Consider the following 16,650-nt stretch of genomic DNA (forward strand, 5'->3'; position numbering starts at 1 on the left):
TATATATAAAACCACTATAGCTTCTGTGTATCTCTAACATGCTACTCTACATACCGTGTCATACAGGTTTTTATAACTTATGTCTTAGCCATATCTTCAGGCCAGGGAACAAATGTGCCTTATTTGTTTTTACTTTCTACTGTTTAGCTCAAGAGGTGGACCCACTAAACAAATGCTGGATGACTGCATGAAAGAATAAACAAGGCTGATGTATTTGGAACAGGATGCAGGGCAAAGGCTTAGGAGAGTATTCAAGTGTAAACAGGGCTAGGTAACTGGCTTGATTGGGCTGCTAGCTGGTAAGGAAGGATAAGCAGAAAGCTTCAGTTTGAACGTGGCAGTACGGGGCATACTAGTGAAAACAAAGGTTAAAGGGGATTTGAGTCTGGCCTTGGGGACATATGGCTTTTTAGGTACTTCTTGCAGTCTAGCTGATTTCCCAACAGTAGTAGAGGTTTTAGAGTGCTTAAAAACACTTTCTAAGAAATCTGTCATAGTAATTTATTACAAAAACTCATGCTTTGGTAAGATAGCCATAAAGGTGCAATAACGGCACTGATATCTAGGTGGTAACCAACACCTGTCTGATTGGACTTAAGGCCCAGAGGAGTGAAATCGTGCATGTTACTGGAAAGTTAGCCAATTACCCAGGGATAGTGAAGCTATTGATCTCAGAGGAGAGCTTACAACAGCGACCTTAAGAAGCCAGCCTAAATACTCTTTCTTGTACTCACAGATAAGTTTAACTCTCATCATGCATCAAAGAAACTTCTCTTAGCAGTAGACAGGAAGATTCCCTTTCTCATCACAGAAAGTCTCAATGGTCAAAATGCAGAGAACAGTTAATCATGGGGCATCCATCCCAAATGGATATATTTACAGCATAACCCCACACCTAAGCCTCAGGGAAGATTATGGAAGTGGGGCCAGAGGACCAGGAAGCCAAGTATGTGATTGTGTCTCTGAGAAGTGGCAGAATGTATACCTCAACAACATGGCTACTTAAAGAAGACCTGGATGGTGACAACAGCACCAAGAGGCATGCTAAAGAGGAGGGAGGAAATCTCAAGGGTCCATCCCTAGACAAAGAGCTACAGGCAGCTAATGACTGGAGAGAGAGAAAGAGAGAGAGAGAGAGAGAGAGAGAGAGAGAGAGAGAGAGAGAAGAGAGAGAGAGAGAGAGAATGAATTAGTATTCCCTAGGGATGAGCCCCTAATCGTTCTTCTAATAATCATGTAGTCATCCCTGGAGTCATGGATATACAAAAAACTCTAAACAGACTCAACAGGCTGCATTTATATATGTATGCATTTGTGTATACATGATAATACTAATTGGGGTTGGGGGAGCTGTGAATTTGAAAGTGAATGAGGGGGAATGTAGGAAGGAGAAGGGTGGGAAAGAGGGGAGGGATGGAGAAATGATGCAATTATGTTTAGTTTTTAAAAGTTTTAGAAATTACAAAAAGCAAATCCACGCTAATAGTTGAATTCTGAGATTTTCAGTTATATATTCACTTTGTTCTTTTTTTTCTTTCAGTTTTAGACTGATGAAGTTAAGGATTGTATGTGTGTATGGGTGTGTATGTTTGTATTTGTGTTTGTATGTATGTGAATGTGTGTGTGCGTGTATGTGTGTGTGTATGTTTGGTGCTGGGGATTGAAGCTAGGGATTCATATACACTAGGCAAGTGCCAATGGTCCTATCGCTGAGCTACATCTTCAGTCCAAAGGTATTTTATTTGTTTTCAGGCCTTGTAGTATTCAGACACTGAATTTTTGAAATGGAAAGGAGTAAGAGAAAAACATGATTTTTAAGCTCCATCACGTTGTTTATTTAATTAGCTCAAATACTGAGACTAAAGAATTGTGGAAAAACCATCCCTAACAGAGAACTGAACCTCCTTCCTCTTTTCTTTCCATGTCTGCATACCAAGGCAACCTGTTGGGTCTTAATGCCATATGCTCTCTCTGTCGCCGGAGTAAAAAGTTACAGTCACATTTGCCAGACATTAAAGTCTGCTATTACCTAAGGCCTACACAGCTGAATGGGCTGATTAGAAACCACCCAGCGACTGTTGTGGCTTTGCCCTTTCTGTAGCTAGATTTGGGCTGATATTACCAAATAGTTTCCAGGTCTCTGCTTCTCTCACAGTAGATGTTTGCCACACAATGAAAGGCACCATCAGAAACCTCTGTTGGGTAAGAGTGCCCAGGATCCAGTTTGTTGTCCTGAATAAACATGGGGAAAATAAGGTTCCATTTCCGCCCATCAAAAGAAACGCCTGCTTTGCTAATCAGGGAGGAGTTTTTGTCAAGATGCATGTGCACCGTTTGGAGACAGCTTCTAGATTCACAGCCACAGCCTGTTCTTTTTCGATCTTTTGACAGACCGAAGAGGCTTTCTAAACTGCAGTTTCACCTGTGACAAGTTCCCAGAAGCAGGCTTGCTATGTCTGCAGTAGAATCCTGACCACAGAGCGATGAGATGGCAAGGTCTCACTGAAATAATGATACCAACTCCTTGCAAGTATTCTTGAGTGTATGTGGACATAGTTTAATTGAACACCAGAGGATAAAATTCTTGCGCTAAAATTCTTAAGGTTCTAATACTACCATTTCTTCTTTTTTGCTATTATTTTAAGGTGAATCCCTCTTTTTTGGCTAATCTTATAAAATAAACATGAAGCAAAAGATGAGAATCAGGAGAATGTTAATATTCTGCTATGTGGAACCTTAGAAATATTATAAAATGTCAGCATCATCATGAGAGATGGCCCGAGTGAGATACAAGTGCTCAAACTTCTGATAAGGAGTGGTGATGATCAATGACTGAGTTTGGAGACCCTAGGAAGAGGGTCAGTTGGAAAGCTGACCTCATCAACTCCATATTGTATCAAAAATGACAAATGCTCCTGGAAGCCATCTTCAATGAAATCATGGGAGATTGAGCATGGATTTCGGCACTCAGGAATCAGCTGACTTCATTGGTGGGAGACGCACAGGGTTTGTCGTCCAAACAGTGTACATGAGGAAGAAAGTCAACAGAAAGTCGTCTGTGTATGATTGCTATAGGAACATTTTATAATCTCCTACGTGAAATATTTTACCTGCCATGCTTAAATCTTCTCTTGTAAGTTAAAGATAGCTTTTGCTAGAAGTAATTCTAAATCAGTATTTTACTGCTAGTGGTTCAAAGACTCTTTGTGTGTGTGTGTGTGTGTGTGTGGTTTTCAAATTCCAGGACTATTAGTATAAACCCACTGACATTGTGACAGCAGACACATGTAATAATGATCATGTGGGAAGGACATCCGCTGGCTTTAATTGGAATTGTGCTCCAAGCCTTTGGAAGACATTTCCTTTTCAGTCTGTCGGAGCCTGATGCTGAAAGAGAGAAGCACACACCCTTCCTCCAGAGTACTAATTGAAGACATATTATATAAACACAAATAAGTAAACATTTTCTAAAAGAGATTAAAAAATGCATGCTGTTTTTTAAAGTGCCAATTTTCTGTGACAATTGGCTTTCTTTTGTGACCCACGATGATCCTGGGATAGTTCACTGTTTTTTTTTTGTTTGTTTGTTTTTTTCCATTTTTGATTTTTTTCTCTCCTGAACTATCTGAGCTTGTATTTCTAAGCATGGAGTTTTCTAAAATAGAACAAGCAGTCTACGGTGGTATATTTCTTATGGAAGAGATTAGTGAACAGTACACTACAACTTAACATCTGCTATGATGAAACATGGCCAAGTTTCAGGATGGTTGTTCAGAAACTCTCCACTATGGCTTCTGGCTCTCACTTCTCAGAGAGTTACTGTCACTGGTCACATAAAAAGATGATGTGGCCAGGTGGCGGTGGTGCACGCCTTTAATCCCAGTGCCTGGGAGGCAGAGGCAGGCAGATTTCTGTGAGTTCGAGGCTAATCTGCTTTACAGAGTAAGTTCTAGGACAGACACCGATACACAGAGAAACTCTGTCTTGAGCATTTCCCCCCCCCCCCCAACAAGCAAAAAAAAAAAAAAAAAAGGAAGGAAGGAGAGAGGTTAAGAGGAAGGGAGGGAGGGAGGGAGGGAGGGGGGGGGGGGGGGAGAGAGAGAGAGAGAGAGAGAGAGAGAGAGAGAGAGAGAGAGAGAGAGAGAGAGAAGTAAAGTGAATTTCTCAGCAGAGCATAGAGAACACCACTGTTTTAATGACTTTGGTGTACCAGTGAGGAGCTGGGGACCAAGAGGAATGAAGACAGCTAGATAAATAAACAGGATCAGACACAAACTGCAGCTCTATCTCACTAGCCAACTGACTAAATGTGTTCATGGGTTGTAAGAGGACACCAAGAAAGCAGAGGTGGAGCGAATCAAGATCTACTGGGAAGGTAAACTGGGGAACTCTTCATTTGAGTAGCACGCATCCACGGAGCTAACACAAGGAAGCCTCCGGATTCTCAAGCCCCAGTCCGGGAGGTTATATTCAGCAGTGACAACTGCTGGGAAGAGGGAACTCTGGTAGAGCTGCCAGTCCGTTGAGCAAGGGACTCTGGGAATGCCGCTTCTGTGGTTTATCGCCCCGGGTTGAACTTTTCAGCCATGTAGATACCTTCGAACCACAACTTCCTGTGACTAACCTTTCCCTGATGTTTCTGAAGGCGATCTTAATAAACTCAGTGTGGTTTCTGGTGGAAGGGACACGTGAAGTCTGTTGGAGAAGCCAGCCCTCTTTGACTTCCACGTCTTTCCGGCTGCAGCCACCCAAGATTCTGGGTTTACCATATCTGAACACTAACGTCTAGTGCTTCATTTCACAAAGCGGATAGTCATAGCAACTTTTGACATATTTTTTTTCTCATGTAAAATACATGAAAGGTATAAGACCAAAACAACAAAACTAAACCCAGCAACCCCAAACTACAAAACTCTGAACTCTGTTACAAATACCTCATGGAAATGGCATCCACAATTGCCCTGCAGGAATTCCTTGTGTCGTCCCATCGTGATAGTGAACGTGTCTACTACTTCATAGCCATAGTTTTTGGCAGCTTCCAGAATGTTCTGATTTTCTTTATATAAGTTTCGTACTTCACTCTGTATTGTCAAGCAAGAGACATAGGATTTTGATTAACAAACGATTATTTTGTGATTTAGTAACTCAGACATTATATAAATTTCACCTTCTTTTACCGAGATTGGTTATATGGAGAGATACATTCCATATCAATTTTTAAAATAACATATGTCCTTTTTTCTTAAAACACAAGCATAACTGCTATGTATATATGACACAATAATAAATGAATGTCTTCCTTACCTGAAAACAATTATGTTTATTGCTTGTAAATGTATTTAAAAATTCTCAAATTGAAAAGTGGTGTTTTACCTACCACAAAGTAGACCTCCATTTTCTGGGTTTTTATTTAATTAACACCCTTGAATATTAACTGGCCCCCGAGTTTTGCTTAGCCTCTCGCTAAGGGACAGAATGGAAGGGTACATAGTGCGTGATCTGTGCTTGGAAAACTCAGCAGTCTGAATGGAGAAGTGGGTATACCCATAATTAGTAAGTCCTTTAGTAGGGAAAAATATGCCAGAAGGAATAACTGCCAGGAGAAGGGGAGCAAGTGGACCATGGCACAGAAGATTCCAGAATATTTCTGAGTGAGGTTTACTCAAAACTTGGACATGGAGGAGGAGTATGCTTTGAGGAAAGCGGCCAAATTGGGCAGGGGTTCCATGTATTTCCTCTCTGGATCATATTCCTCCCACCCTCCCACCTTGCCTGCTGTGTTGCTGGCAATGACTGAATCTAGCTAAGTTCTAGCTCAGGTTCACTCTGTCAGGGAGGGACAGCATCACCAATTGTTCTGTCTCCCAGATCTTCCCCTGGCCTGGTTAAGTTTCTCAAAGCAGCCTTCAATCCGATCCCCCCCCCCCCCACCTCCCCAGTGCAGCCTGCCTGCTCTCCTTTCCCATCAGAGGCCGCGTCAAATACAACCGTCAGGACATTGACCACTCAGTAGATGAGCGGTAAAAACCGAATGACATTCATCGGACTGCATTGCGAACGCTTCCAGCCTGCTCTTAACGCTTACCTCCTTTTTACCATTTCAATGCATTTCCTCAGCACATCCTTTCATTCCGTCAAGCCTTTTGTGAAGAGGATCTTAGAAGACCCTCCCAGCTAACACAGGGAAGGAATCACTCTTCCCCATTTATGAAAGGTAATAGGAATGTCTGATGTTTTCTTCATTAGAAAAAGGCAAACAATTGCTTTCATTTGCTAAGCCAAGAGCAAGATAAAAGAAGTGGTACACGTCAAATTTTTTTCTTCTGTTGTCTCTGCGAGGCTTACATGCACCCGAAGAAGAGTGTTTTCTTTAAGATAAAGTCAGTGAATAGAAAGACCTCTTAACGAGGCAGTCCCAGGAAAAATGACACTTAAGTTAATACTTGATGGGTCTGAGGAAGTTACCAGGGTGAGGAGGTGGGCGAGAATTTGATCCATGAAGGGGAAACATTGATCTTAAGGTTTAGGAGTCACTAAGAGAATGGCATGCACGCATGTATGGTGTGTGTGTGTGTGTGTGTGTGTGTGTGTGTGTATACAACCCTGTCCTCATTTACATATATATCCATGTCCTGGTGAGAAGGGATGAGTCTACAAAGAAGGTCAAAGGCCCCTCTTGGACAGCTATGAGCGTGAACAATGCGCTGTCTTCCCTTGCTGTGGTCGCTTTTCCCTTTCTATTCTTTGCCTCTCTTTTCCCCACCTTTTGTCCTCACTCCGTTTATAAAGACTGATGAGCTACACCACAGCTCTGGGGCAGGTGAAATCTTAACACAGGATCTATAATACAGCAAATGCAGGAGACAAATGCTGGGAAGCTAACAACCTAGATGTAAGCGAGGGTCACAAGTATCGGATGCTGGGAGGAGCACTGTAAGAACAGAAATATGTGGTGCTCCCGAGTGTCAGGAATGAATCTCAGCCTTGACTGGAAGCATTTGAATGATACTAAAATGATTCCAGCTCCTAATTCACCGCAAAAACTATCGAGCCCCCCCCACCCCGATTCCCAGTTGTCCTAAATCTTTCTGTTCCCTAGAGGTTGATGTCCCAACTTACTTTAAGTTAACCAAAGCCAAGGCGGCCTCACTGTGATGAATTTGGAGTTTTGAACACAGCTCTTCTGTGTTGTAGATAACTGGCATTCAGGAAGGCAAAGTTTCCAGTAAAGGGGGCGGGGGAATCCCACTCCCTGCTTGAAGAAGCTAGAGCGGCTCCATAACAGAGACAAAAGGCAATGTTTTCGTTTGTTTGTTTCTTTTGTTCTCTGTAAAACAGCCTTAGCTGTCCTGGAACTAGTTCTTGTAGACCAGGATGGCCTTGAACTCACAAAGATCTGCCTGCCTCTGTCTCCCCGAGTGCTGGAACTAAAGGCATGGGTGCCACTACTGCCAGGGCAATGAAAGGCAATCTTAACCTCGTTACGTATTAAATGGACAGTCTGCCCTGAATCACGACTCTGCACTTGCTTATCAACTTGGCTAGTCTCTGTGCTGGAGTAAGGTTCTCTAACCTACAGGTGTCGTTATTTTCTGTTCTAATTTTCATACTTAGTGGTGAGACAAATTTACTGTCTTTAAGGACTGGCCAGTGCAGGGTAGTGGTGGTGCACGCCTTTAATCCCAACATTCAGGAGGCAGAGGCAGGAGGATCTCTGTGAGTTCGAGGCTGGCTTGGTCTACAGAGCAAGTTCCAGGACAGCCTCCAAAGTTACACAGAGAAAACCTGTCTCTAAAAAAGCAAGCAAGCAAACAAACAAACAAAAAAAACGTGACCAGAGGCATCTAATACCTTTCATTTGTGAATATCCAACTGATGTAAAAACGGTTATATCACTCATATACATGTATCATCAGATACTGTTTCCGAAAAGATTCACTGATATTGACAATTTCATTTGTGGTTTCAGCGTGGATCTGAAGAGAAGTCTCTTATTATAAACACCAAAGGTGAACACACAAGTTCTCTTGTTTGTGAGTCTAGTGCTATTTCCCATAGCTGTTTATTTTTTTTCCCTTGAACTCGGGGTATTATTTATAGCACATGAATGAACTATGGTCTCCGGGTCTGCAGGAACTGTTAGGATAAATTTGTAATCATATTTCCTAAGCATACGATTTTTATTTGTATGAAGGCTCGCGAGTATGGTAGAAGGCCTCTTGGCATTCTGCATGTCCTCTCAGGGATTCATCAGTTCATGCAGCCTGGGAGAAATGGCTTACCTGGGTTAGGAAATGCACCCCGTCCACTGGCAGATGAAATCCAATCCCCAGAGTTTTGATGACCACTAGGATATTGAGCAAGTTTTCCCTGAAGGAAATGATCAGAATTTTAAAGTAAAAAACTTCAGTTGCGTTTCTATGCATTCGTTTTTTATAAAAATATATATGGTAGAATCAATTTAGAATGTGATCATTTGCATATAGGATGAAACGCCTATTGTATTTACTTGTCATATATTAAGACTTTCTGTAGATAGAATTTTGCATGTTAATAGACATTATTCAATAATAATGATAAATAATAATGTCTTAAATATATTAATCACCTTGTTTCATCTGAGTCACTTATATAACAATGAGACTGTATTAGGCATTGTTCTTATTACTTTCAATATATGCATATGTTTGTTCTGAGACAAGGTCTTAGTCTATAGTCAGTGCTGAATATGAATTCTTTACCCTCTTACATTAGCCTCCTAAACATTTGAATTACAGGTATGTACTACCACACCTGACTAGTACATAGGTTTTGATCTGGAGTCATTTTAAATTAGGATGCTAAGCATCCCTGATTGAATATAAAATTATTTTGAAATATAAGATTTGCCTTTAAATTTCTAATTTTCAATTCTACATCTGCCCTCTAAATAAGCCCTGGATGAAGTTTGGTTAACTATACGGTACTTTCAAACAAAAGAAGAAGACATGGATGATGGTGGCTACAGTTACCTCTTTAAAACCTTGTGAATGATTTGCAGGTGATTGGAATTGAGCCACTGAACACCACCAACAACCAATACTGTCCGGTCAGTATTCTCTAGGGGATGTGATCTGAAATCCAGAAAGAAAAAACAACACGTGTTGCTTTAGAACAGATGGTAAACATTTTAACCGGATTGCCTTACATTTCAATGAACCATGCCTGGCTTCCTGATCACAAGGCTTCCTTGTCATTTGCAGCTCGTTTTCAGCCACATTAGCGGATATCTAAGCTTTTCAGCACATTTGATATACAGCGCGCAATTACGACTACACAATGGTGGCATTTTGCCATGCATAGTAGCGCTATTGTACCTTTGCAAGAGATGCTCAAGCGCTTTCTCAAATGTTGGTCTCAGTGAAGGGTTTATCCAGAACTGGGGGTAGTAGGAGTAGCTGATCAAAGTCTTCCCCCCATTGACACCGGGATACAGTTTAGTGCCATGCACCTTCTGCCACTCTTGCAGGGTTTCGTTCAGTCTCTCAATAAGATAGTACATCATTCCTCTGTTGGTGGAATCGCCAATGAAAAGAATCTGTAGAGAAAACATGTTTGTTGTCAAGTCATGTGTTGACCTGGTATATAATACAATGCACATAAGATCACACATCTAAGTGAAGGATAGCCTTTCAACCTTTAGAAACATCCTTAATCTTCTCCACCGAAATCTCCCCCAAACTGTTCTTTTGTTTCTTTCATATTGTTAGCAATGATATCATCTCCTGTTCCACTAATTAGTGTGTGGAACTTCCTCTTCATTTTATTTTCAATTTTTCTCTCTCTTTTATATCCATCACTTTACTTATATTCATCTAAGCAGGTAAACAAGACTTACTGATGTTAAGATCCATGGAATATTGCAGAACTCTAGAGATACTTAGGATTTTCAGTCTTTGTTCGATAGATCTGCAAACTGAGAACCCACAGAAGTAGCTCCATAGAAGATATGCCATTACTTAATAAAGAAAGAAACATGGGATGGGGATCCTTTTGAGCAATATTTCACAACCCACTTTGCATTTGTTTTCCAGGGAAGTCTGTCCCGTGCCAGCACAGCCCAGCTTCAGGCTAGCTCTGCCTCAAAGTTGTGCTGTGGCAAACACGTCACTCACATCTTTTTTCTTGCATTCTGATTCATTCAACATTATCTTATTTGCTTCTCAAAGTTGTGTTCATTTACCGTTCCCTACAGAGTCAGTTCTGAAGTATTTAGGTTCAGCTAACAGTTACCGAGATTTTATTGCCTAATAGTCTCTGTTATGTGGAGATTGCCACAGATGGGCAATTTGAGACTTGGGAAGACTGGTGTCATAAATCTAGTAAATGGTGAATATAAGACACAAACCAGGTTCTCTGCCTTCAAGTGCAGGCCCAGCTTCTCATCGCATCTCCTCGTATCAGAGGGACAGACTCGGGCTTCCTGGGGGAACATGATTTGTGTTCTCCAACATCTGTTTTTCCCTTGTATTAATCCACCTGCCTTGAGAGTCCCTCCCTGTACAAACACACCTGTCAACCATCGGAACTGACGAAAACGACACTCCCACCAAAGGCCTCCTCTGGTGCCCCAGCTACAGTGACTCACTCTGTGTTCTATGATTCTATTACGTTTTCGTTTCATTACAGATGTTATCAAAGGCTACATGACGTCATGGCTACTTGCATCTGTGTCCTTCCCCCATATCTTACTAAGAAGTATTTGGAAAGATAAATTTCGAACTCTGTTTTCCCTCACAGTGCTGAACATACACATGAAAAGTACTTAGTAAATTGAAGGTAATAGGGTCCTTTACTGTAGACAATTCCTTTGAATGCTTTAGATGAGGTTTAACTCATTCTTCAGTTTTTTTCTCTTTGAGATTTGCTTTTTTTCCCCCTCAGAGTTGCACATATTTCCCCTGTTAGCATCATAACAGTGTGCACTGCCATCTCTTCTCATTTCCCCATCCACAGTGAATTTAGTAAGCATCTGAAAAGGCTTATAATTCTCACAGTATGCTAGAGAATCTCTGTGAGGGAGCCTAGAAAGCTATTCCAATTAGCCTTAAGACATGATACTGTTGTCATAAAGATGGTGGCTTAACAGAAGAACATGGCAGACCCCTCACTAATGGGCCTGGTCAAATTCCATTGGGGTGATAAGATTCTAGCACAATAAAATAGTGAAATATATCAAATTGATCCTTGTAGGCTTTGTCTTTGATTTTACAGTCTAGATTTTTAATTTTTAAAAATGATTTATTTTTAGTGGCAGAGACTGAACCCTAGTCCTCTCTCACACTAGGCAAGCATTCTGTCACTGAACTGTCTCCAGATCTTTTGTTACCTTCCCTTTTGAAACAGTTTCTAAGTTGCCCAGGTTGTCCTTGAACTTGCTCTATAGCCTAGACAGGTCTCGAGCTTGTGAACCTCTTGATTCAGTCTCACAAATAGCTGGGATTACAGGTTTGTGACAAGTGGTTAAGGAGAATTCTTATTTTTCAAGAGGAAAACTTCTCAGGAAGTAACAACCACTCATGTACTCCTGTGTTAGTTTATTGGGCTTTTTACCACACACAGAGCAGCTTCAAAGACAGAAATTTATCTGTGTACATTGCTGAAGCCAGAAATACACGTGCAAAGGGCTGGCAGGGCTACTTCCTTCTGGGGGACTCTTCCGCTGGTCAACAGTGGTCTTCTCGGTCTTCCCATGGTCTTCCTCTGTGCATCTGTGTCCTAATTGACTGCGAAGACTTTGATCAGACTGGATTTGGTAGACCACCTGTCTGACCTCATTTTATCCCATTCGCCTCTCCTTTGGCCTTATGTCTGAACTTACTAAGGGTAACTAGGGGTTAGAAGCTCAGCAAGTGAATTTGATGGGGATGATACAAGTTCACCCAGAACACTAAGCTAAGAATAATTAAGATGAAACTTTTGTGGTTATAATTTTAAGATTTCAATAAAGTAAAAACTGGCCTCTAACTCACAATCCTCCTGCCTCACCCTTTCAAATTCTAGTTAAATATACTAAAGATTTCTCATTGCTTCTTTTCATTGACATAGTGAAGTGAGTCCTTCCCAGGCAGTGAGCCTTGTACTCGATATTTCAAACACTGGGTGCCTCTACTGTGAACTACAGGGAGATATGGAAGCTTAGAGAAGTCAAAGAAATTACTTATTACGACAAAAATAGTGCCCACACATCTAGATTTTCAGTCTTTCCATGGGGTTATATCTAAAGCCAACCAAAGCACATCGGAACCAAATTAGTCTTGTTTCAAAATTCCAAGGCAATGTTCTTTACTAACTAGATAATATTGTAAGTAAACAGGGTTCATTTCCATATGTGTAAAATGGAGGAAATAACAGCACCAGAAGGCTTAGGTGAGATGTCAAGTACTTATTGGCGATCTGAGAGTGTAATACAAATGTATGTTGGCATCAAAGTATGAGAAAGATGGGCAGCAGTTTTTGTTTTCTGTTTGTTTGCAGTGCACATTGAAACTCATTAGCACACAGATAAACATGGTAGAACTTAGAAGTTTCAAAGCCGCAGCAGGCTTTCTTCATCCCCATCAAGCCAGCTATCACAGTGTGCAGCAAGCCTGACAAGCAAAGCTCTGGCTGGAGGGAGAGGAGCAATGACACCCCGCCCCAACTCTGAGCACTCCTGCCAGGGCACAGAGGCTCCACAGTGGATAGGTGGCCAGTGAGAGCCATATGCAGACTGGTAGACAGGGCCTGCTCCATCACCAGCAAGCAAGATATTCTTTAACGCAGGCCCTAGATAGCTGTCAAGACACAGGCCTGAGAAGAATCTTAATCTTCAGGTTAATTTATCCATGTCTTTTCATTTATGAAAGGCAGAAACGATAAAATCTAACTAAAATATCCAGTCATGATTTTAAGGTTGTTCTGTTGGTGAAAAAGCTTAGCCGGAAGTAAGCTGGTGTTCTTAGTAAGGACATATACCTATCTTCAAAATGTCAACTCACTCAGTGCACAAAGCACAGTTAAAAAATATCATCTATCACATGTTTTTTCAGTCATGTGATTCACACTCAATCTTATGTGCTTTACATAATTCAGTTTTATTGAATTATTAAAGGAAATAAATGATTTATTTTGCAGGACAGCTTCTGTTTTAGAAGGCTTAAATCATCCTAACAAATATCTGTGGCTGTCTATTGAGCTGACAATTTGTCTCCTATGAAAACTATTGCCCTACACTGGTATGCAAAGCTACTGGTTGGTGTAAATAGTCAAAGATGAAAAAAAAAATGTGATCATTAAACACTAATGTCAGGTAAGCACTTACAGCAATAATCAGCTTGGGCAATACAATGCTAAAGTAACTAGCCCCTGCCCCCCACTATTAAAGAGAATTTAAAAATTCTATGACCTTATGGGGATCTATGAAACAAACTGCTTTATCTATTGCTAGAACAGGGAAAGTAGGCCTTTATTCTTTTGTTATACTCTTTTAAAAAGCTTTTTAAAATTATTTGTTTTTACTTTATGTGTATTGGTGTTTTGACTGTGTATAGGTCTGTGTGAGGGTGCCAGACCCCTGGAACTAGAGCTATAAATAGTTGTGAGTAGCCATGTGAGTGCTGGGAATTGAACCTCGATCCTCTGGAAGAACATCCAGTGCTCTTAACCACTGAGCCATCAATCCAGCCCCATACTTTTTTTTTTTATACTTTTAAGCCTGCAGTGACTTGAACATTTCTGATGGGCACAAAAGTACGTTCACATTGGTCAAATAGATGAATGAAAACCATTGTTTTGGTTGTGATCCAGCCTTTAATGACTAAGACATCTCTCCAGCCCTAACGCTGTGTTGTTTTTTGATTACCCAGCCCCACTGCAAATCTGTGGAGCCTCAAGGTTGAGAAGTAGGGTTCTCATGACGTACCCACATCTGTTAATGAGACAAGGGGCAGCTCAGCTGGTCATATGCAGTGGAGACCAGAGAGATGGCTAATGAGAGTTAGGTCATGATGAAAATCTCGCTCAACAAAACATTTCTCTGTGAATCTTGATGTGATTATAATAAATGAATGTTGTTCAATTATGCATCTTAATTATATTGGCCATACACAGCCAAATTGCTGATGGGGTAAAAATAAATGTATTTTAAGCAACCCATTCTTAATCACACAAAATTGTCAGGAAAAGAAAAACAAACAACTGTGTAATGGCAGGTGGATTTGTCACGTTTTCCTTGAACAAAATGGTTTAACTCTACTGTCATTTCGTTGGGCCTGTTGCTGGAGGAAGGCATCATGCATAAGTCACCTTTAACTGGGGATAATGAAGAGAGACAACTCATGTCTTTTTATTTACCTCAATTATTAAGACTGACAAGCAACAATGAATTGTGTAATCTTCATAGAGTTCATGTGTTATTCAAGAAATATTCTAAGTTAGTCACACTCAAAATTTTAAGTACCTTATTGTCCAAGATCCTACATAACTCTAAAATACTATTTAAAAGCTTACTGTTTACCAATGGAATAGAATTAAAGACCCAGTCATAATTCCATACACCCAAAGAGAGCTGATACTTTGACAAAGAAAACAAAATATGCACTGTAGAAAGAATAGCATCTTCAGTGAATAGTGCTGGCCAAACTGGACATCAGCATGTAGAAGAAAAAAATGTATGAAAATAGAGCCATATCTATCACCCTTCACAAAACTCAACTCCGAAATGATCAAGAACTTCAATATAAGATCATATACTCTGAACCTAATAGAAGAGTGTGTAGGAAATAGGCTTAGACGGACTGGTACAGGAAGAGTTTCTAGACAAGATACTGATAACTCAGGTAGTAAGTACAATTAATAAATGGGAACTCCTCAAGCTAAAAAGCTTCTGTAAAGTAAAGGAAGGACATTATCACCCAAGCAACATGGAAGCCTACAGAATGGGGGAAAAATCTTTACCAATTAGATGTCTGCTAGAGGGTTAGTATCTAGAATATTTAAAGAAAAACAACAACAAAACCCAAAACCAAAAACTGAACAGAAGGAAAACAAAAACTCAGTTAAAATTGGTGTATCAAACAAAACTGTTTTTCACAAACCGAAGCCCAGATGGCTGAGAAACACTTACAAAATAAAAATCTTTCAACAACCTTAGCCATTGGGAAAGTGCAAATTAAAAGCACTGTGAGATTTCATCTACACAAGTCATGGTGAAGATAAATAAAACAACATCACATGCTTGTGAGGATGAGGATGCAGGGCCAGGGGAGCGCTTTTGCTGGTGGGGGCACAAACTGGAGACGCTACTATGGAAGTCGGTGTGAAGGGAGGTTCCTCACAAACCTGAAGGTCAGTCCACCACAAGATCCTGTTACACCACCCTTGGGCAGAAAACCCAAGGGACTCTGCATCTTGCTGCAGTGATATTATCCATTCATGGTCATAGCTGTTGCATTCATAGAACATAGAAATTGGAAACGACATAGATGTCCATCAACCGACAAATGGATAATGAAAATGGGGTACATGTACACAGTGGTAAATTATTCAGCTGTTAAGAACAATGAAATTGATCTCTATAATCACAGAGGTTAGGTAGCTAGAAAGAGACTAGGGGATCTTCCAAGGTGAGGAACTAGAGTATACTGCTGTAAAGAGAGGGAGGGGAAGCTGGAATTAAGTGGGGAGAAAAATGGGAGGGGAGGGCAAAGGGGGAAAATGGGGAGGGACAGCTAACATTAAAGGTCTTTTCTCAACAGCCATGGTTAAGAATTCTCTTTCAATATTGATTTTTCTGTTTCCCTTTTTTTAATTATATTTTTTATTGAGATTTTAATATAATTATACCATGTCCTCCTTCTCGTTCCTTCTCCCAAACTGCCCCAGGTTACCTCCTTTCAATTTCATGGCCTTTTTTCTTTAATTGCTGTAATACATATACACACATATATGTATACGTGTATGTTTGTGCATATATAGAATTTATTCTATGTGTGTATATACATACACATATATGTAGAAGTAAGTGCCTATATAGAATATATTCTATGTATGTGTATACATACATATATATATATATATATATGTAGAATGTTTGCAAAGTGACCATTTGGTATTGGATAAACAACTGGTACACTCTTGCTTATCATTCTAAAGGAGGGACACAGTCATTAGTCCTTCCCACCTAGTAGCTATGACTGCGACATCTGCTTCTTTCTTTGAATTGCACTTTTCTGACATTTTCCTACTGGTTTGAACTCTGAACTGTTTTCAACCAACAATCAAAACAAGGCTTGCTTAACTCATTTGTTGCTTCCTTTTCTCCACCTGTAAATTCGTCATCCTTCTAAACTGCTTCACATGGTGAGCACAGAGGTCTGCTGATCCATGCTTGTCAAAGTTCTACTCAGAGTTTACAGAGAGGCGAGGATTCACTTGGAGAAATAGAATTATGATTAACATCCTAGCTTCTTCAATTGAGTTTGCTTTGATTCAACATAATTATTAACACACATCACAAAACAAGCACACACAAACACAGATGAAATAACCACTTGGCTAAAATTAGTTTAAAGTCAAGTTTAATAGGTGTCCCCCACTTACCCACGACATCCTCTGTATACACAAATTTGT

The 16,650-nt window shown here is 40.4% G+C and overlaps 1 protein-coding gene across 2 annotated transcripts in view; it reads right to left on the minus strand.

Moving 5' to 3' along the window:
* Cped1 (cadherin like and PC-esterase domain containing 1) overlaps positions 1-16,650 on the minus strand; it is a 295,142-nt gene that overhangs the window by 17,075 nt on the left and 261,417 nt on the right. For both annotated transcript variants that reach the window (XM_050145850.1, XM_050145851.1), the window contains 4 exons: positions 9,357-9,577; positions 9,012-9,113; positions 8,283-8,370; positions 4,935-5,081 (listed from right to left, as the gene is read on the minus strand). In XM_050145850.1, coding sequence (XP_050001807.1) covers positions 4,935-5,081; positions 8,283-8,370; positions 9,012-9,113; positions 9,357-9,577 — 558 coding nt within the window. The remainder of the gene's footprint in view (positions 1-4,934; positions 5,082-8,282; positions 8,371-9,011; positions 9,114-9,356; positions 9,578-16,650) is intronic.

The sequence above is a fragment of the Alexandromys fortis genome, unplaced genomic scaffold (assembly GCF_014885135.2).
Source record: "Alexandromys fortis isolate MF-2015 unplaced genomic scaffold, M_Fortis_MF-2015_v1.1 scaffold_34, whole genome shotgun sequence".
In the NCBI taxonomy this organism is placed as follows: Eukaryota; Metazoa; Chordata; class Mammalia; order Rodentia; family Cricetidae; genus Alexandromys; species Alexandromys fortis.